General features: G+C 50.7%; 1 protein-coding gene across 2 annotated transcripts in view; it reads left to right on the top strand.

Moving 5' to 3' along the window:
- LOC122370319 (protein amalgam-like) overlaps positions 1–12032 on the top strand; it is a 32225-nt gene that overhangs the window by 16434 nt on the left and 3759 nt on the right. For both annotated transcript variants that reach the window (XM_043345801.1, XM_043345800.1), the window contains exons 2-8: positions 1379–1525; positions 1881–2093; positions 2972–3093; positions 3427–3577; positions 6800–6897; positions 11235–11409; positions 11711–11838. In XM_043345801.1, coding sequence (XP_043201736.1) covers positions 1379–1525; positions 1881–2093; positions 2972–3093; positions 3427–3577; positions 6800–6897; positions 11235–11409; positions 11711–11838 — 1034 coding nt within the window. The remainder of the gene's footprint in view (positions 1–1378; positions 1526–1880; positions 2094–2971; positions 3094–3426; positions 3578–6799; positions 6898–11234; positions 11410–11710; positions 11839–12032) is intronic.

The following is a 12032-nucleotide window of genomic DNA, read 5'->3' as shown; positions in this document are numbered from 1 at the left end:
ACCGATTGTTTACGAAAATCGCCACTTACCGACAGGAAACTCATCGCACGCGATCTCTGAGCAATGAAAAGCTTTCATAGGGATGGGTTGGGTTAACATCAGCACCGGTGGCGGGGTTACCCACACAATTTGAAGGCGGCAAATATGCAAGGTATTTTTAAAAGTCGTGATGCATAAAAACGCTTTAGCAGCATGCAAAGTAAGTACCTAAAACACGTGAGAAAATGTTGAAATATTGTAACCAAGGCAAAAACTACCAAGAGACTTCACACATATTCTCTCATTTTGGCGAAAAGCTTAGGGGGGCGGTGTTACCCCCGCTTCCCCTACATCTGGACGGTAGGCGCTAACTCATGAAGCTATCTACGACTCCGTCCAGAGGGCAATTTCATAGAGGATCTGGAGGTCATCCATCTTCCGTGCTCCCACCCCGGTCCGCTTTACGCCACCCTCCTTCATAAAGCTAACTCACCCCTCCCATGAGTCACCTCCCCCTCCCCGCGCCTGGTCGTGTCGGCTCGTTACCAGTGGACCACGAGGAGGGGCCCCCAAGGCCGCTAAACGACGCGACCCACGCCCGCCGGCTGGTGGCTGAGTCATCGAAATGACGTCATCCGAACCGTTCCCGGGCGGAGTGTCATCTGTGACAAACGCCGACGGGGTGACAGCTGGCGCGTCGGTTGGGGGCGGGTGACGGAAATGACGGGGGTGATAGTACAGGGTTGGCAAATATATACTACCTCTGAACCGCAGGAATTCTAGCTGAGTCCACAGATCGGAAGAGTGACTTCACTGTTAAAATCAACAAACTCGGGATCAACTCAGGGGAATTGCCCTTGCCCCTGCACCGTTCGTCTCTTTGGAATTTCAACTCCCAGGCTGAGAACAGCTCCTCGGCCTGGGAGCAGCTCCCTCGAGCTGCAGCTCCCTCGGGAAGCAGCTCCCTCGGGCAGGACAAGTGCTACCTTTGGTAGCACTTGTCCTGCCCGAGGCGCCGTCCTGATCCACTTCCAGGCTAGTGCAGGGAGGGCCCGATCGATTACATGACATGTCACCGGCTATTGGAGCGCTGTTCGGCGGAACGGGCGTGGCAGGCCAAGGCCAGACCCCATCCCCCTCCCGCAGGCCAGCACCGCTGATTCAGTTCAATGATTGATGAGGACGCCGCGAGTGGAGCTCCGTGTGCGGGTTCCAACGTTCTAGGAAGCGGGGCATTTGAACGCACTCTATGAGCCAACCCAACGTCTTTGTGGGGTCCTGGTCTTACATACATCCCGGCTATACATGATGAAGTTTTTGCTTTCTTCTTGTTTATTTGCTAAAGGTTGACTGATTTTATTAATGCATCACCTAACCAATCTCGCTTGTCTGCCCGCAGTCGCCTACCCGGAGGATGAGTACATCTTTGACGAGGAGGCAGAGGAGACTGTGTCCTCTCATGTACCCAAGTTCACCAGCCAGCCGCTGGACCTGGCTGTGAAGGCTGGTGACACCGTCGCCTTGCCCTGCCGGGTGGATAAACTTGGTGAGTAGGTACCCGACATCGCAACTCTGGCTGATGAGTGATGAGTAAATCGCATTGCCTTGTCGGTAACGAATCTTATTGAATTTACGTGCCCGCCTTCTGCTGTCTATTATTTTCGAACAATTTTTTCACGTTTTGACACGTGATTTTTAATACAGCATTCCCTTGTGACGATTCCCTGGACCTGTGCTCGTACCTTGTTTTAGACACGTATGATCCCCTCGCTTCCACCATGCGATGACGCGGTGGTTCGTTGGACGGCTGGTGATAATACGCTGACCTCCCTTGTCCAGGTGACGCGGTGGTTGTGTGGAGGGCCGGTGATAACACGCTGACCTCCCCTCCCCTTATCCAGGTGACGCGGTCGTTGTCTGGAGGGCCGGTGACCAAACACTGTTCACCGGCGACTACAAGACGACCTCAGACAGTCGGTACAGTCTGCAGGACCCGGGCCAGCTGGGAAACAGCCTGGTGATAGCCGGAGTGGACCAGAAGGACAGTCCGGAGTACCAGTGTCAGATCAGCTCCAGCACGCCGATCACCCTCAAACACCACGTCAGAATTCAGGGTTGGTACTGAGGATTGGAGCAGGACAGGGTGCAGGGTGGGAAGGCAAGGGGCAGAGCTCTACAAGGGTCTTGCTGAGATGTTTCGGCACTGTGTAAGGCAATGATTTAAATGCTTAATGATACAAGGATGCTGCTTGTCTTGGAGTAGCGCTACAAGCCATCGAAATGAAATGCGAGATGTGCGACTCATTTGCTGCTGAAGCCGGTGAAGCACGTGGCTTGTGATCCTGAACTGCGTTGTCCGCCCATTTGTTATTTGCAAATGAAAATATTATTCATTTTTATCTTGCACTGTTAAGCGTACATTACCATTAGCTCCACCCACCAACGCTTTTCCTGGTCAATAAATTAATTTCATGTTTCACTTCAGCCGAGAAAATAAACCGACCTATGTGGATTGACCGCGAGCCATGTACCATGACCACGCCACGAGCAAATAAACCCACCGGGGGGGGGGGGGGCCAACGGACGCAAAGTCTACTCGTAACCTTGATCTAAGACAGGACATTCATTGTACACGGTTTGAGTAATGTTACATGTGAGCGGAGTGTGATCTGTGGGTCGGAATACTTTTGCGCGCCTTCATGCACTTTTTTATACGTCGTGCACCTCAATTCATTTCATGTCATTATTTACGTGTTATCTCGGGCAAACCAAGACCCATCTCATCAAAGCCACTTAAAACTCTGGCTAAACCCAACAAATCCAAAAGATGGTCTTGTTTGACCTCAATGGGACTCTGCTAGCTTCAGCCAGCACAAACTAACCCAGCTACCTCAAAATATAACCTCGTTTAACCTCGCCTGTCCCCAAACTGATCCCAAGTGACCCCAGATGACCCCAGCTGACCCTGACTGTAAACCGTGCGTCTCCACAGTGCCTCCAACAATCACTGTGCGGCCCGAGAGCCGTATCAAAGTGGTGGAGGAGGGCAATGAGGTGGTGCTAGAGTGTATCGCCAGCGGCTTCCCCGTCCCCATCGTCACCTGGACCAAGAAGGTGAGAGACGTCGGGCCTCCAGAACGTATTTTGACCAACAGACAGCAGGGCAGCTCAGCTGGAAGTTATGCCTATTGTGACTGATTTTTGTACCATGGTGTGCAGAACGTCATGTTTTGTTTTTATTGTATTGATATTTTGTTTTTGCAAACTTATAGATTACTCTTTATTGTATCGATATTTTGTTGTTGTGCCAAGGATGTGCCTCCAGGACGTTCATTGTCGATTGAAATCACTTCGCCAGCATTGTCACATCATTTCATATGTTTCGCTCGCCTGTCCCTTGTGCCTCTGCTTCTATCCTCACGTTTTTGTATCATTCCGTTACCGCAGGGTGATCTGTTGCCGTACCAAGAAAAAAAGCACACCGGTAAACGGCTGGTGATCCCTGCTGTCAAGGGCGCTCACGTGGGCGACTACTTCTGCACGGCGGAGAACGGTGTCGGAGATCCAGCCACCGAGCACATCCGACTCGAGGTCAACTGTGAGTAGCGTGCAGGGAGACGATGCTGCTCTACTATCACCTCGAGGTGAAATGCCAAACGAAACAGGGATCGGGGAGGTTGTCGGAAAGTGGACAGTTCGAATCAAGCTAAATGTGGCTGAAAGGGCTGAAAACTTTACCGTGTTCCGACTGGCCAGATTACCTCTCCTTAACCTTGTGACGATTTTGTTCTGTCTGCCTACTGTCGTATGTGGTCTGGTGTCTGATTATTTGTCTGCAACATTGTGTTTATGGTTGTTGGGTTTTCCGCTGTGGCCAGCTATCTGATGATTACGTGTCACGGCTTAAATATAGTTTGACGTGTGTTATTTCTGGGAAACACCGATAGTAAGCCCTGTTGCTTTCCCTAAACAATCCCTCTAAGCCTCAGACAAGCCATATATCTCCAGCGCCAGACTTCCTCGCTGTGACGACCGAGTCGAGGCGGGTCCGTTCCATTTGGCTGGTGCGACACACCGTCTGTCGAGCGCTGCTCCGCCACCTGTCTATATCAGTCAGCCCACATGTGTGTCGGGAATGGGCGACCACCTGTGGCCGGCCCGGTGCACATGTGTTCGCCCAGCGGTGTGCCTACTGACCCAGGCATAGACATTGTCTCACACCCTTCCCTCCCTCGGCCTATTGAACGGTGCTTCCCTTTCATGAGCCTTTGAGACATCATCACATGCTCCCCCTCTTGAACCTCCAAGGCAGCACAAATTTATGTCTCCATTGCCTTTGATACATAACTCCTCTCTTCCTTAGCGCCGATACCGCGCCCCAATTACCAGTCTCCTTGACCTCCGAATGATTGCCCATCTCCCCTCTACCTGTCTATCAGACAGGGAGAGTCCCTCTCCCCTCGGCCCTCTCTCCCTGACCTCCGATCCAGCGTCCCACTCCCCCTCTCTCCACCGTTACCGTTCGTTTTCCTGCGCGCCCAGCCGCCCCACCTGTCGCCGTTAAGCACGCAGCTCCGCCAAGGAAAACACAGAGTGCTCCGCTCCGTCGCATTCCTCAGCGATGGTGACGTATTCAGGCCGGGCGGCGTCTGCGGGCTCCCCAGCGTTGGGGAGAGGGACCAGACGGGGGCTGGTAGCTCTTGGACGCTGAGTCTAGGATGGCGCCAGACGGGACTGGTGCAGTGGATGTTGGACGATGACGAGACCGATGGCTTTGATCCCTAGGTTTTTCGTACACAGATGTAGCGGATGTAAACCAGATGTTAAAATGTGTTTTAGAGAGGCCGCTCATTTGATCGCGTTCTGCGTTGCCGATGACGTATGGTCATGAGTTAATTAAGAGGCTGCAAATATTGATGTAAGATATCGGTATGATTCTTTGTTGCATACTGGTGATCTCATTTCAGCATGTAAGGATTAGTCATCTTGCGAAAAAGCTGCGCCATGTGCCCGTTCACGGCTCAACGATGTCATATTTCTAAAAAAAATAGCAAAACCATTTAGAAGTTTTTTTCGCAATGGCTTTGTTTTATTTCACTTTGCCCTCATATCACCTTTCTATGGATACTTGACAGAAAGTGATTGCGGGTTGTTCTATGGAGTAGAATTAGTGCTTATTATGTCAAAAAGGTTGTTGAAATTCGCCTAATTAAAACTAGACTGTTTTTACGCATCTCTTTTATTTCAGTGCATTTTATAGCTAGCCCGCGCCCCGTTGGGCTCTGCCGAGCAACGCGCCCGGTTGGGGGGGGGGGCATTTTGGCCCCCCCCCCCCCCAAGATCTCGAGAACCACGCAACCTAGCGACAAGCGGCAAACGGTGTTGGATAGCCCTATCAGGGAACTACCTTGTGACCCAATTTTATTGACCTAGGTCAAACCGATGACGTCACAGGTCGGGTCAAAGGTCCAATTTTCACCGTTTACAGGCAATTCAAGAAATGCGTTGTAAAATCGAGTAAAATGCATTTCATTGAAAATCATCGATGGGGAAATGTTCTTCAAACACATATTTTGCTATTTGAGGTCACTGATACGAGGTCAGGTCACAGAGGTCAGGTCACTGGGGGGTCACAATATGAAAGTGTCGTGTGATACATGTTTTATGGTCCATTTTACATGACAAATGCGATTATGTGGGTCAGGCAGCCTTTGGGGCCAGCTTAGGTCACGATTTGGTCAAGGTCAGGTCAAGGTCAGGTCAAATTAGGTCAAATTTCAAAGTTAATATTTTCGCATAAAATGGGTATCGAATCGATGCAGCTCGTCACGGGGAGTTCAATGGTGGTCTTTGTTTTTCCGTACGTGGTCTAGAATCGCTAAAAATTGAGTTCAAAAATTTGATGTCATCATTTTTGAACAGTTTTTTCGCTATAACTTGGCCAAAAAACGAGATATTGATCTGAAATTTGGTATGTATATAAAAGAGCGCAGGGGCTATCACATATATTCCGGTTTTTTTTCGAAATTCGAAAATTTTTGGATTTTTTTTTTCAGTTTTTCTTTAAAAAATCAATTTTTTGAATTTTTGGGGTCAAAAACCCAAAATTTTGAAAATCCGAGATAGCAGTTTTGTAGCACCGCTTTTTGTCTACTAGACCATATAAAGAACTTTGAAATTGCTTGATAATTGTAGGTTTGGTGAGCGTTTCAAGATTGCATGTTTTTTGCTCATTTTTGCTCGAACATGACCTCAGTTTGACCTCAATAGCTCCTGACCTAAGATGACCTAAGACTTGAAATTTGGTGTGAAGGTGTCAAATTGATGCCCGGGAAGGTACTGAAAATTTGGCGGCGCTGCGCGCCGCCGTTTTCTTGCTATTCAGGAAAAACCACAGGGGGGGGGGGCAAAATGCCCCCCCCCCCCAACGGGGCGAGGGCTAGCTAGCAGGCTTACATAGCTTTGGTCAGAAGAGCCGTTCGTAGTCCTTTTTCGTTTCCCGGACATTCGCTTTATTTTGAAGCTTGCGATTATTACCTGTCCGCGGAAGGGTTAACAGACTAGTTAGTTTGCTGCAGAGGCACTCTCTCAGACCTGAAGTGATGATGACGTTGTTAGCTGTTCACCTGTCCGTTATTGATGTTTATTGTGTGTACCTATCCAGTTCTGTCGACTTATAGCGCAGTTACCCATCCGTTGAAGATGTTTTGTGCTAGCCTGATGCCCCTGTTAGCGGTTGTGTTCTATTCTCCTGTCGTTGAATTGTGTTTCTGTTCTGTGTTGCTGCCGTTGTTGATGTGTGTTTTCTTTCCCGTTACAGTTCCGCCTCACGTGGAGGTGGCCAATGACATCGTGTATACCGGCGCCGGCCACGAGGCGGCCGTCGAGTGCAACGTCAAGGGACAGCCGCTGCCAGTGGTGAGAAACCCGCACCTTACATCTCACACTTCACATCCCAACACCGAGGCGTGGAGCGTGCACGTTCCACGCCTCTCGCTTGGCTGACTCATCCTGCACCGCTCTGGTGAATTCCCGTATACTTAGAGCTGAACGCCACCTGACCATTCACCCGTCAACAAAACGTATTTTTATACAAACTAAACCTGTCTTCTCCGCGTGTCTGTTATTGTTTATCTTTTGCTCATGGGGTTTCCCTCTTCTCGTTTTTCAACTAAATCTGTTAAACCATTCTTTGTCACGTCCATTTATCTAAACTGTTTTCCAGATGTTCTCACTCAAGCCGACCCCGCCGAGCTTTTAAAATCGCTTCACAGAACGTGGGTGTATGTTTGACGCTTGTATCCGGGAGTTTTTGAGTCAAACTTAGTTTGATATCTGGAGCTGATACTTTGTGTGGAAGGTCATTGGGGGGTCAGATTGGTTCGTCCCACCCTGCATTGTCCAGTGGCACCTCGTTAAAACGGAACCTCCCCAAATTCCCAAATTCGACGAAGTACAGGGCGCCGCCACCCAGCAAATACTGTTAATTGGCACAATGAGTGACGCAGGGGTCCGGGGAGATGGCTGGAACGAACAGTGTGAGCAAAGAGACCGACGGGGCCCGCGGCAGAGTGGAGGGGAGGGCTGAGGGGCGAGCGATGGACATGTGGCCGGGATGGGCCATCACGCCAGATGCACGGACGGGACTGGGTCGGTCGGGCCATAAAGTGGGCCCACAGAGGGGCGAATTGGCAGCTGGGCCGGAACGGCATCGCGTTAGGAGCGGGATAATTGTGCCGGGTGGCGATTTTCATGTCAGCCGGCTCAGTTACGGGGACAGGGAAATCGAATGCTGCGCTGGTTATTGATCGGGAGGACGGAAATATACAACTCGCTTCGTCAATTTCCCTGAGAGTTCTGAGCTTGGTAGTATTTGCTAATGAGTAGTATAAGTATTTTGCTTTTGGTCATTTGTAAACAATGTGAATATTTAGTTAGCGATGAAACAGGCAACAGCCCCACGGCCGACATGCATGGGACTTGTTCGGTGCATTTGATCTGGTTACGGAGCGAGCGAAGCGAGCGGAGTCTTACGTAGAATAACGGAAATTTCTGAGTATGAGCGGCCGGCCGGCCGGCCGGCCGGCCGTGGTCACGCTTTTACGAGGCTTATATCTCAGCAACCACTTGACCGATTTACATGCGGTAATTTTTGTGGGGTAGCTTCATTCCTTCTACTAAGTATTGGACTATTCCCGATGCATGTGGGTGACCCCTTATGCACGTGCCACGTGCAAAACGAAGAGGTGTCACTTTTGTAATTGTTGCAATATCTCGGTAACTACTTGGCCGATTGCGCTGAAAGTTGGCATGTAGGTAGGCACCCACTAGGCACTGCATATCCATGTGCCAGAGTTGGGGTGCTGCTGCACGTGCGCACGTGCAGGGGTCGTTTCCAGATCTCGAGAACGGCTCGACCGATGGCGCTCAAATTTGGTACATGGTTAGGGACCGGTTAGTAGGGTGCCGTGCAAAAGTCAGTTGGGACCCATTTTGCACGTGCGCACGTGCAGGGTGCCGCTTCCAGATCTCGAGAACGGCTGGGCCGATTGTGCTCAAATTTGGCACATCGCTAGAGACCGGTTAGTAGGGTGCCGTGCACAAGTCAGCTGGAGGTACCCCCTCGAAATTTCGCACGTGCAAGGCTCACCCTCTCGCTCGCTCCGTTAGTCGCCCCAAAAGGCGTTATACTGGTATTTTATCTTTTCTTTGCAAATAGGTAATCAGGATATAGTTAATTGCAAATTTCAGAGAAGACGCAGACCCGAAGGTATTTGTGCTTTGAATATTTCTCACTTTCATCTGACTCATATGGGCCATTATTATCTCGCGTATAATCGTGAGGGCTTGAATATTCACAGCGCCGGCACCAATCAGCCCCTCTCTCATCTCCCATATCTAATTGCGTCATTACCATTAGCGGCCCCTTCACCCAGGAACAAACACATCATCTCGGGCGTGATTTATCTGCCAGGCCACCTACGGACTCGGATTGCCCCTTCTGGTGAGAGACGGGCGGGGCTCAGCGGTCGTCGGCCCGCGCTCCGACGTGCCCTCACCATGAGTTCCACTCGCTGGAGTTTTTCGGCGGCGTTTGCAAAAAGCTGTCTCCAGCACCATGTTCGCTAGCGTCAGGCGGGAGAATGGCTGGGGAGGCGACGGGTGTTGTGTCAGAGACGAAGGGGGAGGTAGAACGAATGATCCATGTGTAAGGAGGAAGTGTGGCTGGTGCCTTTAGGCAATAAGCCGCATTATGGCTCGCAAGTAGGTATCTGTCAAGTCACGTAATGGATATAGGCAGTTTTGGAGTGGTTAGGTTGTTTTGTTGTAGGTTTGGTAGTTTTAATTCGATATGGTTCGATGCTTTTATCGGCGCAGAATCGCGATTAGAGGGTATTTTCAGCTGACTTTGATGGTTTGCGGTTGACTATGATTGCTGGCGCTTTCTGGTCGAGCAGCCTGGCATGTCGGCCTTTGATGCTCGCGGCACGAGCCGCCCGGTCTAATTGAATGCTTGGCAGCGATGACGCTGTATACACTGTATTCGTTGGCGGAAGTCAGCTGATAGCCTCATGGGGCCTTTGATGCGCCGCTCGTGCACTTGACTCACCCTCCCCTCAGCCCCCTTCGCCGTCTCCAGCAGTGTGCTGGACGCTTGGGAGGGGAAGGGGAGGGGCAATGGTGGTCCCTTGTAGTTCGAATCAACCCTTTGTCCGAACAAAACCAACCATTGGGAGTTCGAACGGCGTATATATACTGTCCGGTCTAGAGTCGGGACCAGCCCTTAATTGTTCCAAACGGTTGGTCAGGGACTCAACGATCTACATAATATCTGTCACAACTACCTACTCTCTCTTGGCTATCGGACCTGCCGAGGCCTGATGGGCGACCCGCTACTCCGCTGCTGGTCTACGGTCATGTGGGTCTGCTGAGTCCTTTGTCTATGCTTGTCTATGACTATGTATGTTTTGTCTATGTCTATGTCTATATTACCGCGCAGGGCAAATACGCGATTCATATGCGTGGTCCGATGATTCACCCCTTCGCTGCTGGCCGCTGATCGTGTCGGCATGCTTTGTCATGTGATTGTGCTGGCACTGCAGGGCATGCTAGCGCTACAGCGGGCGAATTCAGAGAGCACTCAGGTCCGTCACGGTTCGATTTACCGTGTCGGTGACACCGCAGTTTATGGAACGGTCAGGAACCAGCTCGGTTTTCATCCGCCCGCCAATGACTATGACTGTTCCTAACTGCACGCAGTGCGCGTTCATAAACCGTAATGGAGCCCTAAATGCCGACTTTTATAGTGATGAGGCCGACTTGAGATGACCCTGGGGACACGCACAGCACATTCGGTTCCAGTAATAGGAGCTCGCTCGTGCCGGTATGCGTCGTTGCGGACAGTGAAATGTTAGCCGGATCTGTTCGACCGTTCAGAGCGAAGCCGACAACGGCGTGTCAAATTCAACATGATATCGTGTTTGGCTAATGAGAGCGCTAAGCATTGTATACGGTTTCCGGTTACTTGGGCCGCAAAATGTGCCTGGTGAGCTCTGGCAGGAGCTTCATTAACTCTGAACACAGAACGTAATCCTCATTAGTATCGACACATCACTGATTTTCTCGCCCATGGCCAGCAACTGGATCTGAGAACGCCTCCTCCAATCATCTGGTAACTTTTGTAGTCACTTGTAGTCACTAGTTACAATCCTATCTGGCAGACACCATCACCAACAACCTGATACACCCGTTACCGGCGACTACTGACATCTACCAGCCGCCCTGGACTGCTAATGTGTGGGTGTTTACAGCAGTGACCACAGGGTGACGGGATCTGTTACCGACCCGCTCCGACAATAGTCTCCGGTGGGTGAGGGAGGACAGGGCTCAGAGGTGGTGTCACCGCTGACCTAAACACACGTCACACTATCGGGAACGGTCGCCTGACTGATGATGACTGCAGTGAGAGTGATAAGTGACGTCTGCCGGCGACCACCCCTTTCGGTCCCGTGTTAGGAGCAGCTCGTCTGCTCTGCGAACAATGACGTTTAGTGTTCGCTTTGTTTACTAATGACTGAGAGCCGCGTGCTTTGCGTCTTTTATATAGAGAGGGCATTTCCCGATAGCTATCTTTTACAGTGAGTCATGCATTTGTTTTTTATTTTTAACCTACGACCTCTCACCACTCCCCTCCCCTCCCCTCCCCTCCAGGGCTGCACCCATCCCTTTTCTGACGTCCATCCCCTCTCCGCCAGGTGTCATGGTTCCGCGTCAAGGGTACGCCGCTGGACGGGCCGCACTACCAACAGTACCAGGAGGGGTACCGGTACGGCGTACGCATCGCCAGCGTGCGCGATGAAGACCTCGGCGTGTACAACTGCCAGGCGGAGAACGCCATCGGCAAAGACACCGGCATCGTGCACCTGACCGGTGAGACAAACGCCGCCGGCGTTGTGCACCTTGTAAAGCATACACCTTAAGATGGGGTTAAACGACTCATGTGCCTGCATTTTTGTGTATTTCTATCATGATTCATTTTAATCGCCTAGTCTTGAGATCTTCCGACATCCAGATCAGCGCATGCTATGCTGATGTTTTTTGGGGAATGAGAAGCTGCTGATGTTAAATTACAGCTCGTTGCCCCTTCCCGGACACGCAATACGGGGTATGGAGCGCTACCATTACACACTGTTGACTTCCCAATATAATGTCAATCCCTTCGCTTCCGTAGGCAAGCCGAAGCCGGTGAAGGTGCTGTCAGACCCGAACGGCAACGACAAGGATATGTTCAACATTCGCTGGAGCGTCGAAAGCTACGCCGAGCCTATCGAGTATAAAATCCTGTACCGGAAGATTCAGGTGAGGAAAAGTTCAATTGCCATAGAAACGTTCCGACAAACAGCTCACTTGCACTTAATTTGCCCGTTTTATTATGATTCTTCGATAATCAGATTGATGCGAAATTATACGACTCAACTGATATAAAGAATATTTGTATTAGTTCAAGTAAATTTATGAACGATTTACCACCTACGCACTACGTTTGCCTACTA

The sequence above is a fragment of the Amphibalanus amphitrite genome, unplaced genomic scaffold (genome assembly GCF_019059575.1).
Source record: "Amphibalanus amphitrite isolate SeventyFive unplaced genomic scaffold, NRLGWU_Aamphi_draft 001122F_arrow, whole genome shotgun sequence".
NCBI classification, from domain to species: domain Eukaryota; kingdom Metazoa; phylum Arthropoda; class Thecostraca; order Balanomorpha; family Balanidae; genus Amphibalanus; species Amphibalanus amphitrite.
Note: the sequence above shows the minus strand (reverse complement) of the source record. Positions and strands in the feature narration are given on the sequence as shown.